Raw genomic sequence first — 17,875 nt, 5'->3', positions numbered from 1 at the left:
GGCTTTTTCCAAGTCTCTGCTCCACAGAAAGAGGCAGTAAGAGAGTCACTCTGTGACCCCAAATGCATGAGACAGTGTAGTTTTATAATAATTACAGTGTATTTCTACAACACTCATCCTGCTCAGCACAAGGAGACCTCAAGCAACAGCTGTGCTGAAACATACAGGTTTGTTCTAGGAAGGTGAATATTACTGAAAAAACCACCCCGACCAAACTGAGCTCAGTCCCTTACTTTCCTGTATGGTCTTTGGCTCATATAAACACCCAGGTGAGCTGCCTTTTTGTTCTCATTTTAAAATTGTAATTCTACATGCTCTCAGCTTTTCTTCCAAAGTTCTTGCCTTCATTTATCTGGACCTTCCTTTCATCTTTCTTACCCAATATATGCACACTCGTGTGGGTATTAAATGGTGATAGAAGCCACAGCTACTTCACAAAGGCCTTGCTCTGAACAGTGAGTTTTTATTCCACTATTAAGGGTGTTGACTTCCCCCCCTACCCCATTATAATCACTTCTCTTATTGCAAAAATCACAGCTTTCCAGTGCACAGACTCTGCTATACTGGGTCTGAAAGCAACTGTTTTTATAGTATGTGTCCTGCAAGAACCAGATATTGGTTAGCCGGACTACCAAAAGATACAGCAGCACCAGAAATTTTTCTTCTCTCAAGTCACTGGATTTAACTGTGCTATTTTTCCAATTCTCATTCCAAGTGAGCAATTTTCTGGTTCACTTAAGGCAGGGTGCCAATTAAGCACTCTGGGAATGAAAGTCTGTTAGATAATTTTTTTTTTCCTGGAGTACTAATACATGTACAAACCAAATAAAAATGTTGGTGATTCTCTTCTTTTCTTCTTTCATCTCCTTGCCCCGTTTTTTTTTTTTTTCTTCTTGTCTTTATTGTTCCCTTTTAACTAAAGTCAGCATCTGAGTACCTCATTAATCCAAAATTTTTCAGGAAGGCCCCAGGAAGCTCAACATAAGCTTTTTTAACAATGAAGCAAGTAACTTCAGATTGCTATTCTAACATATTGGAGAATTACTTTATAGTTTAGGAGTGGCATTTTGCCTCTGTAACATAAAAAGTGCTGGTGATATATGTCACATACCCATGCCATTCATTCAAAATATCCAAACCAACTGCCACTGCCACCTCCCATGGAATACAAGCCAGCAAGTAACACAAGGAATCTAAATTTATTCCATCATGTGCTGAAAGGGAGGGCTTTGCAACGTGCACAGAAAATCAGGCTGCTGGGACTGCTTCAAAGGGAGGCGTGTGAGGAGCTGCTGCTGCTGTGGAGTGACTGTCCCCGGAGGCGTTTGAGAAAAGACTGGACATGGCACTTAGTGTCACGGTCACGTTCACATGATGGTGGTGTTCGGCCAAAGACAGGACTTGATGATCTCAGAGATCTTTTCCAACCGAACTGATTCTGTGATTTCTGTGATTCTGTACTATTCTGCCCTCTCCAGCTCCTCATCCATCATCCCCTGAACCCGCGCAGTCCAGAACGCCAGACCTCCTCCACTTCTTCTCCAACGCTCCCAAGCAAGGGAGGGTTCTCTGCCTAATGGCGTTCAGTTATTTAGCTGGGCGAATAAACAAACAATCCCCATAAAAACATTTTTAACAACTCTTCCAGGGATTCGAGCATTTTAGGGAAGGTGTTAAGGAAAGCGCCGTCAGCACGGCACTAGCTTGCCCCAGTGAGCAGGGCCGACCCCCGAGGCCGCTGCCCGGCACTCCGCCCCCGTCTGCCTCCAGCACGGGAGGCGGAGCGGAGCCGCGGATCCCATCGCCCCGGCAACGCGGCGGCCGCAAACCGCTCCCGGGACACGCGGCGGATCCCACCGGCGGCGGACGCGAGCGCCGGGAGCGGCCGCGGCCCGACGGAGAGGTGCGCCCCCCGCCCCTCCCCCCCCCTCCAATTAAGGCGAAGCTCGATGGAACAGCCCGGCCCAACCGCCCCCGCACCGCGGGGCTGACCCTACCACTGCGGCGCGGGGGGGATGGGGGCTGGGGGGCATTCTTCATCGGCTCCGCTCTTGCCGAGCCCGCTGCTTTCACCAGTGAGATGCCGGGAGGGAAAGCAGAACAAAGGAGCATCCCGGTGGTGGCCCGTGCGGGGAACAGCACCCCGCGGGGCTCCCCTTCCAGCCGCTCGGCGTGCCCGTGGGGTGGTACGGCCCGTGCCCCCCCCGAGGTGCCGCGCCGCGCGGTACTGGGGGTACCGGCCGGGCGGGGGGGGGGACACCGCGCACCGTCGTCCTCCGCCCCCCGCCCGGCTCGGTCACGTGGCGGTGGAGGTGCGAGGGACGTGGCCGCGGAGGGCCCGTGCTGCCCGGCGGCCGTGGCGGGGTGGCGGCCCGGACCCCCCCACATCGCTGTCTTGCCCTGAGAGCTGGGGGCTCTGCCTGGGGAGAAGCTCACTGCAGAGAATGAGGGGTTCTGCCTGGGGAGAACATGCCTGGGGAGAACATCACTGCTCTTGGCCCACAGCTTCAGAGCTGTTGTGTCTCTCCCGCTCCTTCAGGAGCCCGCCGTAGGCCTGGCCAGCAGCGTGCAATGCCTCTCTTTGGGAACTCCTTCAGCCCAAAGAAGACCCCCCCCCGGAAATGGGCCTCGCTGTCCAACCTGCACCTGGTGAGTGCCCGCACCTGCGGTTTGCTGCAGGAGCCATGTCTTGCTGCCAGGGGTGGGTGCCTCCTGCTGTCAGTGCCATAACCCTTACAAGGGCTCCCAGCTGCTTCTGGGGCAGGAAAAAGTTCTTCACCCAGTGAGTGGTTGGGCTCTGGAATAGACTTCCAAAGGCAGTGGTCACAGCACCAAGCCTGACAGTTCAGGAAGTGTTAGAACAATACTCTCAGGCACACGGTGCAGCTCTTGTGGACAGTTCTCTGCGGGGCCAGGAGTTGGCTCAATGATCCTTGTGGGTTCATTCCACGTCAATATATTCTATTATTCCAACTGTGCTGCTTTTTTCCTGCAGTGCAGCACCATTCCTGGTCACTGTGACTGTACATGAAGCTAGAAATGGAATAGCTCAGGGAAGAATCATCACCACACCTGCAGCCCAGAACTGTGTCGCTAAAAAATTCCCACCTGTGGTCTCCAAATGCAGGGAGATGGATGAGTGTGTAGGTGGGAGAAGTGCAGGGATGGCAGTGAGAGGAACCAGTCCTCTACTGCAGCAGTACGTGACCAAAGGAGTACATGCCCAAAGGTTCCAGGGGCCATTTGGATCAGCATCTTCCACTGGAATGCCAGTCACTAAGAAATGGGAGATCAGGGGGTGGCTCTGGAATTCTGTGAAACTCTGAGTGTGATCTCTCTGCAGCTGGATAGATCCACCCGTGAGGTTGAGCTGGGCCTGGAATACGGCACCCCCACAATGAACCTTGCTGGCCAGAGCCTGAAGTTTGAAAATGGCCACTGGGTTTCAGGTAGAGTACAGCCCAGCTTGTCTGGTCTGAAGTAGCCATGGTTGGCTGACAATCTGTATTTTGACCTCCTTCTTTCCTCCAAGAATCAGGAGGCTTCCTGGGGGATCGCAGGGAACTGCAGCGCTTGCGCAAACGAAACCAGCAGCTCGAGGAAGAAAACAACCTACTTCGGCTGAAAGTGGACATTCTGCTGGACATGGTGAGCTTTCCCCAGCTCCTGCCTGCCCATAGCAGTGGGGATGCCCGGGCAAAGGGTGCTGGGTTCCCTGAAGAAGGCTGCTCTCAGTGCACCCCACTTTCTGCTTTACTCTGTTGTGCAACACGGGTGTAATGGCATAGTGACTAAAGTGGGAGTAAAGCCTGATCCCCTCTGTGGAAAGAGGGGAAGGTTCCCCCCACATCAGAGCTTGTTGTGAACACTGTGAGAGACAGAAGTCCCTGCTGTCTCCTGTTTCCCTTTCTGCACAGAGTATGGCATTTTTCTTGCCACTCTATTCTCTTCCCTAACTATGAAACTGAGTTACAGCCACTGTTTCTGGTCACAGAAGATTAAAGCTTCCATCTGCTGTCATGAGGGGAAAGACATCTATCCTATGTGTAAAACTGTGATGAAAGAATTTCCAGTAAATAAACCGAAATTCAGCCTTACCCAGAGATCGCAGGTTTCATGCTTAAAATCTGGAGAGACATTCAGGGAAATAGAACACACATCTATTCGCAGTTAATAAGTGATTTAGCCTTTATGTCATTCTAAACAAATATTTTATTTCCTTACCCTTCACGTGTTTTAAAACTGGAAAATGGCTTTTGTGGCTGGAACACTCAGCAGAAGCACTATCTGCTCTTCAGGTTTTCCAGGCAATCTCAGTGAAACATGACATGGCAGCTTCCCCCTTGCTCAACAGGAACAAATTGCCTCCTGCAGGACGTGGCTTGTGGCTGTAAATCTTGGTTGTACGGTGAATTTGGAAAAGCCTCACCAGCTTTTAACTCTGTCCTGTTGTTGTTTGCTGTGCGTTCCAGCTCTCTGAGACCACTGCCGAGTCCCACCTCATGGAGAAGGAGCTGGAGGAGCTGAAGCAGCACAGCCGGAGGAAGAAGTGAACAAGAGATGGCCAGGCTCATTCTGGGTCTTGGCCCACGGGATGCTGGGGCTGGCTCGGGCCTCCCAGGCATGTTGGTACTGTGTGAGGTACTTTGTTTCACGGGACCACGAGTGCCGAGAAACAACCAGCGCTGTGTGGTGCCATGGGTACTGCTAATGGCTGGTTTGGCACCACAGCGCTGTTAATTAACACGATTTTCCTCAGAGCACTTTACCTTGCTACATTGCTCAGCGCAGCCCAGCACAGGTACCCTCCTCTCTGAGGCAGCCGGACAGTCGGCGGTGGGGCCGATCCGTCTCCGTGAGGGCTCCTGCTCGCCTTCTCTGCTCTCCGAAGCGGGGAGACCCCTGCCTCTCCCCCAGCGCGGGGAGCCCGCGGGTGCTTGTACAAACCTCACCGTCTGCCTTGGGCGAGCAGGATGCTGGAGTTGCCCGTTCTCGAGAGTTTTGCATATTTGTTATAAAACCTTGCAATTAAAACCCGTTTCTGAGGGTGTTTGTAACGCGTCGCGCTGTGCTGCGGGGACCGGGGCGGGGGGTGGCCGCTGCTCCTCCGGGCCGCCAGGGGCCGCTGCCCGGCCCGGGCTGGGTGGCGGGAGGGCGGCCGCGCTTCCGGCGGCGCTCCGGCCGCCGCTCCTTCCGTCCTGTCTGGTGGCGATGGCGGCCGCGGCGTCCCTGTCCCCGGAGGAGCTGCTGCCCAAGGGCGGCGCGGGCAAGGCCGAGGAGCTGGAGGATGAGCTCGACGAGGAGGAGGAGGACGACGAAGAGGTATCGGGGCAGGCGGCGGGGAAGGCCGGGCGGGCGCGGTGACCCCGCGGGGCGCGCAGGGCCGTGCGGCAGGGCCTGACATGGTTGGTGCCGCCCGCAGCTGGACGAGACGCTGGCGGAGCGGCTGTGGGGACTCACGGAGATGTTCCCCGAGAGCGTCCGGTCGGCGGCCGGGGCTACGTTCGACCTGTCGCTGACGGTAGCGCAGAAGATGTACAGGTGAGGGGGCGGCGGGCCGGGCCGGAGCCCCTCGGAGCGGGCCCGGCGGGCAGAGCTGGGGCGCGGGCGGCTCTGCCGGCCTTCGCTGCGGCTTTGGGCGCTGGTAGCGCAGTGCGGGGCCTGCGGGGAGCGGCAGAATCACGGGCTTTGTTTATGGGCGGCTTGGGAAGGGCGGGGATAAGGGGACACCCCGGAGCTCGGGGTTGAATTTGGAGGCAGGCTTATGTTTGAGGCACGGAAGGGAAACGCGGGATTGTGCCAATAAGAACTGATTCCTAGGGTTCTTTATCCTTGATAGATTCTCTAGGGCAGCTCTGTGGATTGGGACCACCTCCTTCATGATTCTGGTTCTTCCTGTCGTCTTTGAAACCGAAAAACTGCAGATGGAGCAACAGCAGCAGCTGCAGCAGCGACAGGTGAGGCAGGAAGGCCCAGCCGTCTGTCCCGGCCCTGCAGAGTTGGCCGGGAGTGCGTGCACCTCCCGCTGTGAGCAGTGCTGGGGCAGAAAGGTGCACTCTGTTGTATGCTGTGGCCTCACTCATCCCACCAGATTCCCTGACTGGGTGTTCTCATTGGACAATCCTGCTGATTCCCAGTGGTGGCAATGCCTGGCAAGCCCAACCTGGTTTTTACCAGCTAAAACTTGCTGTGAGGGGCTGCGGTAGGGGCTGTGGTTGGGCACTGACCTTGGCTGTTGCAGCAGGCCTGGGGCTGGTGCTGCAAAGTGCTACCAATACCTGTGGGAGGGGGGACAGCATGGCAAGACATCTTGTGTCCTTGAAACTCCTTAATGAATGGTTTTCTTTGCAGATCCTCCTCGGACCCAACACAGGGCTCTCAGGGGGAATGCCAGGGGCCCTGCCTCCGCTGTCGGGAAAAATCTAATTTGTGGAAGCTGAGTTGGATTCATATCAAGTGGGAAGACCTTGCGATTATGATATATTGAACTGTTGATTTGTTGGGCCAGGGCATTTTTTCTTTTTATTTTTGGTTATCCTTTGGGACATTGACCTGTTCATAACGAGGGAGGGAAGCCCCCCTATGGACCTGATGATGGCTCCTGTCTGCATCCCCCTCTCCTTTAGAAATCATGAGTATTTCCTTTTATTCAATCACTATGCCATAACCAGTTACAGACTTGGACCGGGGGAAGCTCCTCTGCCAGCTTCTTGCCCCCACAAAACACCCTGGGGCACAGGTCAGGCTTTGAAATGCAGCAGGCAGACACAACAAGTGCTTTCCTGCCTGATTTGGAGCTGAAGGACAGTGGTGGCAGGAAGTGTGACTTTCCCAGCAGAGGAAGGAGGGGTGCCGGTGGCAATCAATACCCCATGGAAAATACTCTTTGGGAAGATGCGTCTGCAGAAACACTTTCACTGCAGCTGTGTGAGTGTGAGAACCGAGGGAGCAGCAGGCCAGGTTTGAGACGATCACATCCACGCAGATTCTCTGCCTCATAAAGTAGAACAGACATCAGCTGCGTATTTTTTTGTATGGAATATTAAATAAATCCAACCTGAGCAGTGTGGTTTTAATAGATGTCCTTGAGGGAGGCTCAGTTCTTTCAGAGCTGCTGGGGGATTTCTGGGTAGGGATCTCTCCATTTCATGCACAGCCTGGCAGTGTGGAAGGAACAGATGTGGCCTTGTCACCTTCAGAGGGGTGGGGAAGCCATGTTTGGCTTAAGGGAATTCTGGGAGGTGATCCTACCTCAGCACCAGTGTCCAGTGTTCAAGGTTCTTAATGCACAGAAACGTGGTGGTTTTATAACCAAAGAAAAAAATTTATTTATCCTTTACATACTTTGTTACAGAACAATTCAATTGAACATACAGAAGTGATAGGACATTTATATGGAAACTTTTTTTTTTCCATTTTTAATATTTGGTTAAACAAAATACATCTCTGTAAACAAACCCAAGACAAGGCTCTAACAAAACCAAACAAGCAAGAAAACAAAGAGGGGCTTCCCCGCTCCCGAGCAGTGGGACTGGACCAGCTCACCCACCCCCGGGCACAGCAGCCTCACCTCCCACAGGGATGTGATCACACACTTTCCCTTTACCTGAGCAGCTGGATCACACTGTTTCTCCCCCGGGAAAGCAGCTGACATACAAGGAGAGGAAAGCAGCCCCAAAGTATTTCAAAACATCTTTGCATATTGTGCACTGATCCATTGGCTTGCAGTTTCCATGCAAACAGGGTTTTTCTCCAAAGTGCAACTTCAATCAGCATAGAAAATGTTGCTGTTGAGATTTATATTTTCCCCTCTTGAAGAAATGGCTTCAAGTCAGGAGCAGAATGCCTGCAGGCTGAACATCCTGCCTGGAAAGTGTTTAAAAACTCTGCCAGCTGGTATTGGTCATTGGAATGTGTTACGAAATAGGACTTTTTAAAATGTAAGAGCCATTTGCCCTTGACTGTGGGAGGCTGTGCTCAAAGGACTGCAGAAGTGCTTGCCAGATGTCCGGGGGTCAGCAAACACCGTCGTCCTGTCGTCATGTGGCCTCTGTTCTCTGTTGGGACGGTGCCATTTTGGTCGTCTCTGAGGTTCGAGCACCTGCTCATGCATTTGCAGAGCTCTGAAGAGAAAAATAACTGAGAAAAGGTCATTACAATCCCTCCTTTCACCAGCTCAAACATCAGTAATGAGAGTTTCCTGCATGATGGAACAGGATCCTTCGAGCTCCATCAGGTGCCAGAGGTTGCTGTTCAACCAAGACGTGTAAAGATGGAAGCAACCAGCAGCTCAGCCAGGAAGTGCTAAACACAACCAAGGGAGTTCCAGATTCAGCATTTCCTCCTCCTGCCACGGAAGGCATGGCTGAGCTACAGCTCTCCTGGGTGACTGGGAAACAGCCGGTGGAGATTCCTCAGTGTCTCCATGTCTAGTTTCTCTTCCCCATGGAAGGCAGAAAAAAGCAATTCACCCATTAACGGAATGTTTGTTGGCCAATGCTAAAGGAGAGGTTGGTTCAACTACCAAGCCAGGGTGTCTCCAATGCCTGGAAGTTCTGGTGGACCCTCTGCAGCTCCCAGACCAGCAGATGGTAGCAATAAATGAGGAAAACTGACTGCTATAAAGGCTTCCCTCCTCAGCCCATTTTTACTTTATAACTTGACCTCTTTCATTTCACATTACATCTGTGACTGTGGGCTGGACTTCTGGAGAGTGGAAAATAAAAGGGAATTAATTTCTTTGAAAACCTCTTCAGCTTTATTCCTCTCTCCAAGGAGCTCCTAAACTACTGGGTGACCATGCAGAAAACCAAAATAAATGTTAAAAAATAGTGAAAAAAACCCCCCACCATAGCACAAAGAAACCCAAGCAGACTGTGGCTTCTCTCCAGTCCAGAAACTTGATACTCCTCAGTCATCCTGTGCTTGCTGTTTCCATGTCACCTTAGCCAGACACATACTGCCAAACAACCACTCACCACATACATAAATCCTTGGAGACCCTGGGGAAGAATCCTCTAGCTACCCGAAGAATTTCTTGGAAGATGACTCTGGTTTTATTATTGTTTCTTAATTCCTGGCACAAACCAGCCCTAAGAAGCAGAGGGTCGTGCTGAGCACCGTACCATTCCTAGTGTTCTGAGTGTCCTGAGAGACCCTTAGGAATTGCAAATGTCTTCACAACAATTTGTTTTGGAGGGAGAGAACTGTGAAGAGGCGGCAGCGTGCTCGGTGCCTGCTCCTTCCTGACAAGCCCTGGAGGGAGCAGTGTCCCACCACACACAGCCTTCAACCACGTGGGGAAATGGAAGCCCAGGGTTTCCAGGCACTCTTTCTCCCCAGCCCAGTTTTTCAAGAGTGCGATGCCTCCCAGCTGGCCAGAGGGCACTGCAGCTCATCCACCTTGCAATTAAAGTGATTGGCTTCCAGTTTCCTCTGCTCTGCCCTCAGTTCTTCCCCACCCACCACCCCAATGTCCTCTGCCATTGCCCTATTGCACCAAGGAAGGAAGAGAAGAGCCTAACAAAGGAAATTCCAGACGAAGAGAGTTGGGGCACCCATTATCCAGGTTTTAGGACATCAGGAGTTTGGTGAAGGGGAAGAACTGTAGTGGGAGGACAGAGCTGGCCCAGGTCACACGTCAGCTCTCCAGGTCTGATGTGCTTCCACCTCCTCTGGCACCACCAATAGGAGTTCACAGTTCTTTCCTCTCAGCTGGTGTTTCAAAAATTTCCTATCATAAAGAGAAATAGAAACAAGGGCTACTGAATGTAGAACTTCATCATCTACAACAACAATTAAATATTATCTTAACCTCAACAGAGATAAGTCTATATAGATGCTACTTTATTATTTCCCAAGGGAAGAAAAACAGAATTAAAACCAAATTTAGTTTCTTCATATTTTCAAGATCAAGAATCCCATCTTAACTTTAAATAATTCCAACAAATCTGGGAGAAAAATGATCTTTTTATTCTAAAAAAAGAACACCCCATCACACAGATGTCCTTAACAGCAGTGTACCACTTGGTCATTTGACATGGTTTTTTAGCCCTTTTCTGCACATAAGCTTTTTCTAATACCAAACTTGGATTACTTCCAATAAATATGAAAAATCAACATTTCCTCCAATATCTTTTGGTCCAGATTTCCAAAACTCCAAGTAGAGAAAGGCCTAATTTATTGCTGAAGAACGATACACCTAGGATAAAATCCACCAGAACCTCTGCACAGTAGTTTCACAAGACTTACTTTACCCCAGAAATTTACCAAAACTTCAGTGGCACGGCTGGCTCTGCAAACACTGCACATGTGCAATCCCCAGTCCCTATCTCAGAACAAGACCAGTCAAGGAAGCAAAGCTGTTAGTAGGATTTATGGCATGATGGAATGGAAGCTAAACAGCAATCAAGCGCAGGTGAAATTTTACAAAGTATTTACAATGACCTTCTTGTGTTAAGATTGAAGAGGGAAGGGGAGCCAAGCCAGAAGGGCAGTGTATGCTTACATAGGAAAAGTGATTCCTAACAAACAGCTCTTACTGCTCTCAGGGGTAAGGCTGCACTTTTAGTCTGGAAAGCCTTTTGCTGCAGACATGCAGATTGTTACTAAATAGGCAAAGAATGCTGATACTGTCATGTTTGAGGAGGGAGCAGGGCACAGCACATCCTGTAGCAGATGTCCCCCACTAATACCAGAGAAGGCCTCTACCTTTGCCACAGACAGAGCCAGACACGTAAGAGGCCAAGTCAAGCTCTCCTGAGCTGATAGAGACATCACTGCCAAAAGCATTTCCCTGGCTTTACACAAACAGGGCATAAATCCAAGTGGAGGCAGAAGAACCTTATTACTCTCAAATGTTTACAATTGCAAGTCAGCCATACATGTTTCAATCACCAACTGTTTAAGGACAGACTTCTTCCCTCCAACAGGGACGGATTAGAGGAAATCCTACCTGAGCTCACTTTCACCTCCAATCCACTCGGGCACCTTGAGCTTGGAGTCGAGGTTGTAGTAGGTGCCTCCCACCTCCCGGACACAGATCCAATGCTGTCGCTTGAGGGGGAGCTTCAAGGGGCCCCAGCAAAGGCTGGAGGGCAGGTTCATGATGAAGCCCATCACGTTAGACAGGGCAATGGCGTTAACATCCCTGAAAGAGCGCACAACATCAACCAGATTATGTTCTGGTGCTTTCACTTCAATCTCTTTGTCAGTTTTACAAAGAGCAGCCACCTCCAGAATGACAGAGCCTCTCAGTACCTGCGCTTATCCCACCAAACCGCCTCGTAGCCTTTGGTCTGAAGTGCTGCCATAATCACGTTCACATCATAGTTCCCATTCCCCAGCATGCTCTTCTTGTGGGGGGTCACCATGGTGTTTGGAGACAGCCTGCAAACAGAAGAGGAGACTGCTTAGCAGATGTTTGTTGAACCTGTATTCCACAACCTGCTATATAACTTGAAGTCCATTTCCAGGGGTTTTGTGTTTAAACACAAACTATTCCGTGCCCCCCTTATCCCTCATCAAACGGGCTGAGGAAACTAAGTGATGCATTAAGAATAACTCTGATGTACAAAGCCTCCAAAAATCCTGCCTTTGATGCAAAAGAAATCACAAAGCTCTTTTTCCCTGATCCCTTGAACTGGTACTTCTGAAGGATGCTTCAATTACGATTTTTCCTCAATTTACAGTCAGAGTAAATACTAGTTTGCAATTCAGGACAGCAGCTATTACAATTTCAAGAGTCCAATAGTCAACAGCAGTCCTGAAGACCGGATGAGAAAAAGAGGCATGGAAGGTTGGCTGCAGGAAAGGTTATTCTTCCTCCTCCTCCACTGGAAAATGAAAGAAGTATTCAGACACAAAGCTGTGAAGATACTTGGGGTTGGGAGCTTTCCAAAACTGTTGTGGTTGCTAGATGGTAAAAAAATATCTGTTGCTGTAGGTAACTAAACAGATAATCCTGATGCAAACAAATCTCTTCAGCCTCAACCTGTAAGTTTGCTTAGACATCACTTGCATTACTGCAGCATCTAAAAATGCAGAACCACAGGCCATCACTTTCATACAACTGCAGAATATCCTGAGTTGGAAAGGATCCAACAGCATGTTGGACAGCCCCAAGGATCACACCATGTGCTTGACAGCATTCATTCAGTCCTAACTCCTCTTCAACTCTGTCAGGCTTGGTGCTGTGACCACTTCCCCGGCGAGCTTGTTCCAGTGCCCAACTGCCCTCTGGGTGAAGAACCTTCTCCTAATATCCAAACCAAACCTCCTCTGACAGTGCCTCATGCCACTCCTTCAGGTCCTGTTACTGGTCACCAGAGAGGAGAGACCAATGCCTGCCCCTCCACCTCCTCCTGTGAGGAAGCTGTGGGCTGCTATGAGGTTACATGCCAAAAATATGTAACAGCCTTTGCACAAGTTCAGATAATGGATGTGAGACACAACATGGAGATGTGGCAAAAAAGCCTGTTAGCCACTTTTATGGTTTTATGTTCCCCCCCTCTGCCTAAGAAATTTTGTAAGGAGGGAAAACAACAGGGTGTACTATTATGAAGATGACAGCAGAAAAAGCAAGCACGGGGGAAGCTGGGAGCAGAGAACAACAACGTCACATAACGCCAATCCAAAGAAAGTCAAGCCTCAGATGAGTTCTGTTGTGATGAGTTGATCTTTCCATTGATAAGGACTCTATTAATTCTGCTAGTGCAAAGTTCAGATTTCATATCATCCAAACATCTGTATTTTACCTGCCTCCTCAAAAATCTTAATGTTTTCTGCACATTTTTCGTTCAGATTTTACTACACTGAATATTCTGCAGGCATATTTCATCACTGGAAATCCTTCAGCCCTTCTTCATTCCTGCCCTTCTTACCCAACAAATTATATTTCTTTACAAAGGTGTCCATGCAGCAGTGATGGAAGATGTGGAAAATTATTTTTAACTTTAGCACAATAGTGTTTGATCCCCATATCTGTGATTAATGCTTAGTTTTGTACCATACAGTACCTTGTACAAATTCCAGAGATTAATGTGGTTTTATGTTAACTCCCTACATCTGTGACTAACAGTCTTGTATCAGCTAGTGCTTCCTTATTTACCTATATCAGCCACTGGGATGTACTAGCAGATGTCTTAGTTTTGAGCACAAAGATAGAATGCCAGGGCAAAGAACGATAAGAGAAGTGCATCGTGACCTGACAACATACTTGAGATAATCTCAAGGTGAAACGATTCATTAGAAGATCCAGAACCAAAATGGAAAACTTGGGGAATGCGATGTTCCCAAATGACCACCAAAGACTCTCAAAAGAGCCCTACTGATATCCAAATAAATCCATGGAAACAATTAACATACATGCATGTATTCAGGAAATACAATGCACCTGCAGTAGAAATGCAGTGCATATGTACTGGTTTCATGCATATAACCTGGTCTGGTTGTATGACTAGTACACTGCTGGGTGCACACGTTAGGTGGAGCGATCCCCAAGCACCCAGCACGCTGAATGAAGCATCTCAGCTTTCTTACTTATCCAGCTGTGGAGAGTTCACTTCCCAGTGTTCAGTGACACCCTGACAGCATAAGGCATTTGACAAGAAAGCAGTGGACTGAGTAGAGAGTTTCAGAGCAACCAAGGCTAGAGAGGCTGGAGGCAGGCAGCCTTTGTTTTGGTTTTGTTTTCAGCTGGAAGTTTTTCCGCAGTGGAGCAGTCTGCAGCAGAACAGTCTGGTAAGCATGCTCGCTACAGAAGGGAGAGGAGTCCACAATACCATGCTAAGAGGAAAAGCTGTTAATATCCACCATGGGGTGTATTTTAGGGTGTATTTTACTAATCACAGAGATAGAACCTGCAGCTTGTCACAGCTCTTCCAGCATCTCTATAAAGGAAGATCACTTGGCTACGCCTAATTCCTCAAGATCACTGCTTCAACCTACCAACTCTCCTAATCCCCACAAGCAAAGAAAACCTTACAATCCAGAGAGCCCTTTGGGCTGCAGAAGCACCCTCTCATGGCTCCACTTTCCAGACAAGTTTATTCAAGAGCTGAAAGAACACACTTATCTTTGTTCCTTCACATAACTTCCAGAGCCCCAGAAATGTGATGAGGTGACCAGCACGGGCAACAAGAAACTGGCATGTGTGAGCAAACTTGCCCTAAAAACCACCTCAACATCTTGACCCACACATACCTAAGCAGGGTACACAATCATCAGCTGAAGGATTCTGACCAGTAAAGGAATTAAACTGTTGTTTTGGTATTTTTTATCTAGCCACTGAGCTGAGGAAGACTGACAAAGCTGGACAGAAATCCAGGTAAATAATCCTCCTGATCTTTCTATCAGAAACTTTCATCAACATGTTGTCTTAACACAAGGGGCTCCAAGATTCCTGCAGTTGTCTTTCTTAATCAGGTCCCAATATGCAGACTCCAGTGAAGCGAAGAGATTTATTTGTATCTCCATGCAACACTTGGAACATGCAATCATACTTTCTGCAACAAAAGCCAGAGGAACATCAAAAATGTATTTCTTGTTTTAGAGGAAAGAAGAGGGAAAGACTGCACAATCAGAGGGGTGTCCAGACCAAGTTTCAGCACATGCTTGAGACGATAATCATCAGACTACCCTGGCCTTACACAATAGGATGCAGCAAAAGGGAAGCTAATGATTAAGCAATGTGGTTCAATCATTCTCCAAGGAATGTGGTAAAAGCCAGAGAGCTTAAGTTTATTTGTGATTTTGTTACCTTATCAACACCAGGTTTAAAAATCAGACCTCAACATTTTTGCAGGTTATTAAAAATATTCATCCTACCTTTATCAATACATAGAATGTGAGTAGACACAGGAAAAGACAAGTGACATAAAAAGGGCAACTAAATTCACACTTCTTAAAGGCAAGTCAAAGAGCTACACACAAGTAGCCACCCAACAGAAACAGAAAGGCAGTGGCAATTCTTTTGTATAACTTATAGCTCATCCATTTCCAAGAGGAATATCCATGTGTATTTCCATACTACCATGGGGCTGAATCAATCTGTGTATCTTGATCTGAATATTAGGATGGAACAACTCCAGGTTGGAATAAAAGACAAACTCTCCCTTCCAGGGAAAGAGGTCCAACAAGATTAATATCCAGTCTTTTTCTGAGAGGTTTCATGCTGCACACTAATTCTGTCTCACCAAATGCAATGAAAGCCAATTAATTAGATCATCACACTCCTTCTACCACATGAACTGCCTTTGTTTGCTTCAGGCCAAGAGCAATCCAGCTGTGAGTAAGATTCTGACAATTGCTGCTCTGGAACAAAACCACAGTGTGTTTATGCTGGACAAAGAGTGCCTTGAGCCTGCCATGGACCAGCTCCACTCCACCAGCAGGAGTTTTAGCTGCAACACTACAATAAATAGCATTTCAATCTGATACTTGTTATTGTCCTTCACCACATCCTCTGCCAAACACAGGCATGAGTTTGATGAGTCAAGCACCAGTTTCATAAAACTGCCAGTTTTCAGGGGAGCTGCAACAGGGCCACAGCTCCCTGTCATCAGCACAGGGTACCATGACTGCCGTGGGGTGGGATCTCCTGCTCCTCACAAACACAAGGTGCTGGCAGCTGCTGGTAACAGGTATTCAACCAAAACTTACACCATGTTTACAACATCTGCAGGCTGACTATCAGAGGACAGCCCCTTTCCATCATTTCCTTTATCATCACAGATTCACCAGCAGTAGGTCACCAGAACTCATAAGGGTTCACACAGGAGAATTTCCATAAAGCATCAAAACACTGAGCAAAATATGAGCTATTGCACAGGCCACGTTAATGATTTATATTCATCCCTGTAAAACTCAAACCTACTTTAATTAATTATCTGAAGCTCCTGGGAAACATTTAGCAATGCCACAGGAAACAGGCATCCAGCTACTGAAATTAAAGCCAGTTTGAGAGAGTACAGAGAATCTTGCTGCATGGAAAAAAAAAACCCAAAATATTTGAAGAACTTCACTGAACCTCTTGAATAAGAATCACTCATTTGGCAAAACTCCTAATTTCTAAAAAACTTACAAATGTTGCAATACTAAGTCAGTAAGCCATTTCTGCTGCCTTCATTCCCCCAAGGCAATCCCCAAATCCATTATTAAATCTAGGTAACTTATCTACACAAGTGAGGGGCAAAATTATGGAAGACAGGTAGAAGAGGCACTAAGGTGAGTAGAGAGGAAGATAACACTCCAACCATGACAGCATCTACAATAAAACCCTTGGACCCATAGCTGGCAGCCAGAACAGGTTAAGAAACAAGTAAAATGAGAAAGAATTTCTGCATGGAGGGACAAAAAAAAAAAAAAAGTCTGGGGTTAAAAAACCAAGATACATTCAGTTCAAAGCAGTGGCACAGTCTGAATTCCTCCTTTTCTTTCTACTTCCCCCCAGACAACACCCAAAAATCCCTGCAATCAGCTGAGGACAAGGGGAAGCTACTGCCAGTACAGAGAGCAGCCTACCTCTGGAAAATCTCCTGCAGGGTTTCCCTAGTGAAGGCGTTGCTGTCCTGGAAGACATTGTTGAGGGCATGGAGGGCACACAGCTCCCTGCGTTGCTTCTCGTGGTAAATGTGCTGTGGCGGCTGCTGGGATGGCTCTGGCGATTCCGATTTGGTCTTGTCACCTTTCCATGGCACACAGCTCATTTTCTCGATGGGTGGATGGGGAGTAGGTGGTGAAAAATGAAGGAGGCCGAAGTTTCTGCCCCCACAGTCACAACAGCAGCCCACTGCCCCTTTCTTTTGTGGGCTAGAGGTGCTTCCAGCTTACGAATCCTCCTCTTGTGTTTCAGTTTACTCAGTAATTGCCTCTGACAGCTGGTTTTAAAAACCACATGAAGATCTGCAACCTCCCTCCTCCCATACCCCATAAAATGTAGTATTTCCCTTTCCTCCACAGAAAAAAAAAATTAAAATGTCAAAATATATAATTCTCCTTAGTCTCAAGGTACCAGCTGGAATTTATCACATCGTTCCTTTTCTTCCATCTCCTTTGGTCTACAGTGCCACTAAAAAAAGTACCCAGACCAGGTAACAGGAGAGGCCCAACCCCAAAGTGCCAAAGGGAAGAAGATGAAGCCAGCACCGGGTACTGCCTATAGGAGCACAGGGTGGTTAAGCACTTATCAGCTGCATTCCTCCATTCCTTTGGGAACGACTGAATCCCGGCAGGAAGATGCCAACAGCTCGGGAAAGGAAACCACTTCTTGCTAGGCCACGAGAAGCCCAAGTCCGGGCTGCGGGGAAGGCGACTCCTCACAGGTCACCCTGCGCTCCGACAAAGGGAAGTCTCCGTTAGCAACCAGAGGCAGCCCCAAGCCCGGGGGAGCGAGGGTAGGGCAGGCGGGACCAGCCCCAGGGCCTGCCTCGCACCTCTCCACCCCGCCCCTCCCCGCCCGACGCCCTCACAACCACCACCACCAAAACAACAACAACAGCAACAGCACCCCAGGCGGGAGCCGCTTCCCACGGCCGAGGCCCAGCGACCCCCGCAGCCCACCGCGCTGAGGAGAGGCCCCAGTCTAACCCCCACCCAGCCCTTCGGGGCTCGCCGCTGGGCCGAGGCGCCCGCCCTTGCCCTCGGGAGGGTTGCAGGGGTCCCGCCGGGCCGGGCCGGGCCAGGCCAGGCCGGTCGGGTCCCGCCGACGGCTCCTCACCGCCCGCTCGGCCCCCAGGGCCGCCCCGCGCCGGCGCACGCGCGCGCCGAGCCCCGCTCGCGCCACTCTCGCGCGCGCACGCACGCACACACGCGCGCGCCCCCCCGCCCCCCGCACGCGCCGACGTCGGCCCCGCCCCCTCGACGTCAGCGGCAGAAC

At 49.5% G+C, this 17,875-nt stretch overlaps 3 protein-coding genes across 4 annotated transcripts; 2 read left to right on the top strand and 1 right to left on the bottom strand.

The window, feature by feature from the left end:
- Window positions 1–1,588: 1,588 nt before the first annotated feature.
- Window positions 1,589–4,801, top strand: CBY1 (chibby family member 1, beta catenin antagonist). 2 transcript variants are annotated; one of them, XM_054276179.1, is made up of 5 exons: window positions 1,589–1,903; window positions 2,540–2,649; window positions 3,344–3,449; window positions 3,533–3,648; window positions 4,473–4,801. In XM_054276179.1, the coding sequence occupies exons 2-5, from the start codon at window positions 2,572–2,574 to the stop codon at window positions 4,551–4,553; spliced, it is 381 nt and encodes a 126-aa protein (XP_054132154.1). In that variant the 5' UTR covers window positions 1,589–1,903; window positions 2,540–2,571; the 3' UTR covers window positions 4,554–4,801. The 2 variants fall into 2 exon arrangements, with proteins under 2 accessions (XP_054132154.1, XP_054132145.1); XM_054276170.1 differs by lacking the exon at window positions 1,589–1,903 and adding an exon at window positions 2,024–2,186.
- A 367-nt stretch (window positions 4,802–5,168) lies between these two features.
- TOMM22 (translocase of outer mitochondrial membrane 22) lies at window positions 5,169–7,080 on the top strand. Its single transcript, XM_054276457.1, has 4 exons — window positions 5,169–5,322; window positions 5,423–5,541; window positions 5,840–5,957; window positions 6,352–7,080. Exons 1-4 carry the CDS (start codon window positions 5,212–5,214, stop codon window positions 6,424–6,426), a joined length of 423 nt encoding a protein of 140 aa, XP_054132432.1. The 5' UTR covers window positions 5,169–5,211; the 3' UTR covers window positions 6,427–7,080.
- Window positions 7,081–7,669: 589 nt separating this feature from the next.
- Window positions 7,670–17,734, bottom strand: JOSD1 (Josephin domain containing 1). The gene is made up of 5 exons (XM_054276448.1): window positions 17,717–17,734; window positions 16,522–17,327; window positions 11,260–11,388; window positions 10,955–11,149; window positions 7,670–9,733 (listed from the first exon to the last, which is right to left on the bottom strand). The coding sequence occupies exons 2-5, from the start codon at window positions 16,704–16,706 to the stop codon at window positions 9,634–9,636; spliced, it is 609 nt and encodes a 202-aa protein (XP_054132423.1). The 5' UTR covers window positions 16,707–17,327; window positions 17,717–17,734; the 3' UTR covers window positions 7,670–9,633.
- Between the last annotated feature and the right edge of the window lie 141 nt (window positions 17,735–17,875).

The sequence above is a fragment of the Melozone crissalis genome, unplaced genomic scaffold, assembly GCF_028551555.1.
Source record: "Melozone crissalis strain CALT ecotype California unplaced genomic scaffold, PUWL_Pcris_2 ptg000004l_1, whole genome shotgun sequence".
Taxonomy (NCBI): domain Eukaryota; kingdom Metazoa; phylum Chordata; class Aves; order Passeriformes; family Passerellidae; genus Melozone; species Melozone crissalis.
Note: the sequence above shows the minus strand (reverse complement) of the source record. Positions and strands in the feature narration are given on the sequence as shown.

Coding starts and splice junctions, on each gene's coding strand:
- CBY1 (XM_054276170.1), top strand. CDS start 2,081: ATGCCGGGAGGGAAAGCAGAACAAAGGAGCATCCCGGTGGTGGCCCGT. Junction 2,650..3,343: donor CGCTGTCCAACCTGCACCTG/GTGAGTGCCCGC, acceptor ATCTCTCTGCAG/CTGGATAGATCCACCCGTGA. Junction 3,649..4,472: donor TGGACATTCTGCTGGACATG/GTGAGCTTTCCC, acceptor TGTGCGTTCCAG/CTCTCTGAGACCACTGCCGA.
- TOMM22 (XM_054276457.1), top strand. CDS start 5,212: ATGGCGGCCGCGGCGTCCCTGTCCCCGGAGGAGCTGCTGCCCAAGGGC. Junction 5,323..5,422: donor AGGAGGAGGACGACGAAGAG/GTATCGGGGCAG, acceptor TGCCGCCCGCAG/CTGGACGAGACGCTGGCGGA. Junction 5,542..5,839: donor GTAGCGCAGAAGATGTACAG/GTGAGGGGGCGG, acceptor TATCCTTGATAG/ATTCTCTAGGGCAGCTCTGT.
- JOSD1 (XM_054276448.1), bottom strand. CDS start 16,706: ATGAGCTGTGTGCCATGGAAAGGTGACAAGACCAAATCGGAATCGCCA. Junction 11,150..11,259: donor GTTTGGTGGGATAAGCGCAG/GTACTGAGAGGC, acceptor GCGCTCTTTCAG/GGATGTTAACGCCATTGCCC. Junction 9,734..10,954: donor GGAGGTGAAAGTGAGCTCAG/GTAGGATTTCCT, acceptor TCTTTATGATAG/GAAATTTTTGAAACACCAGC.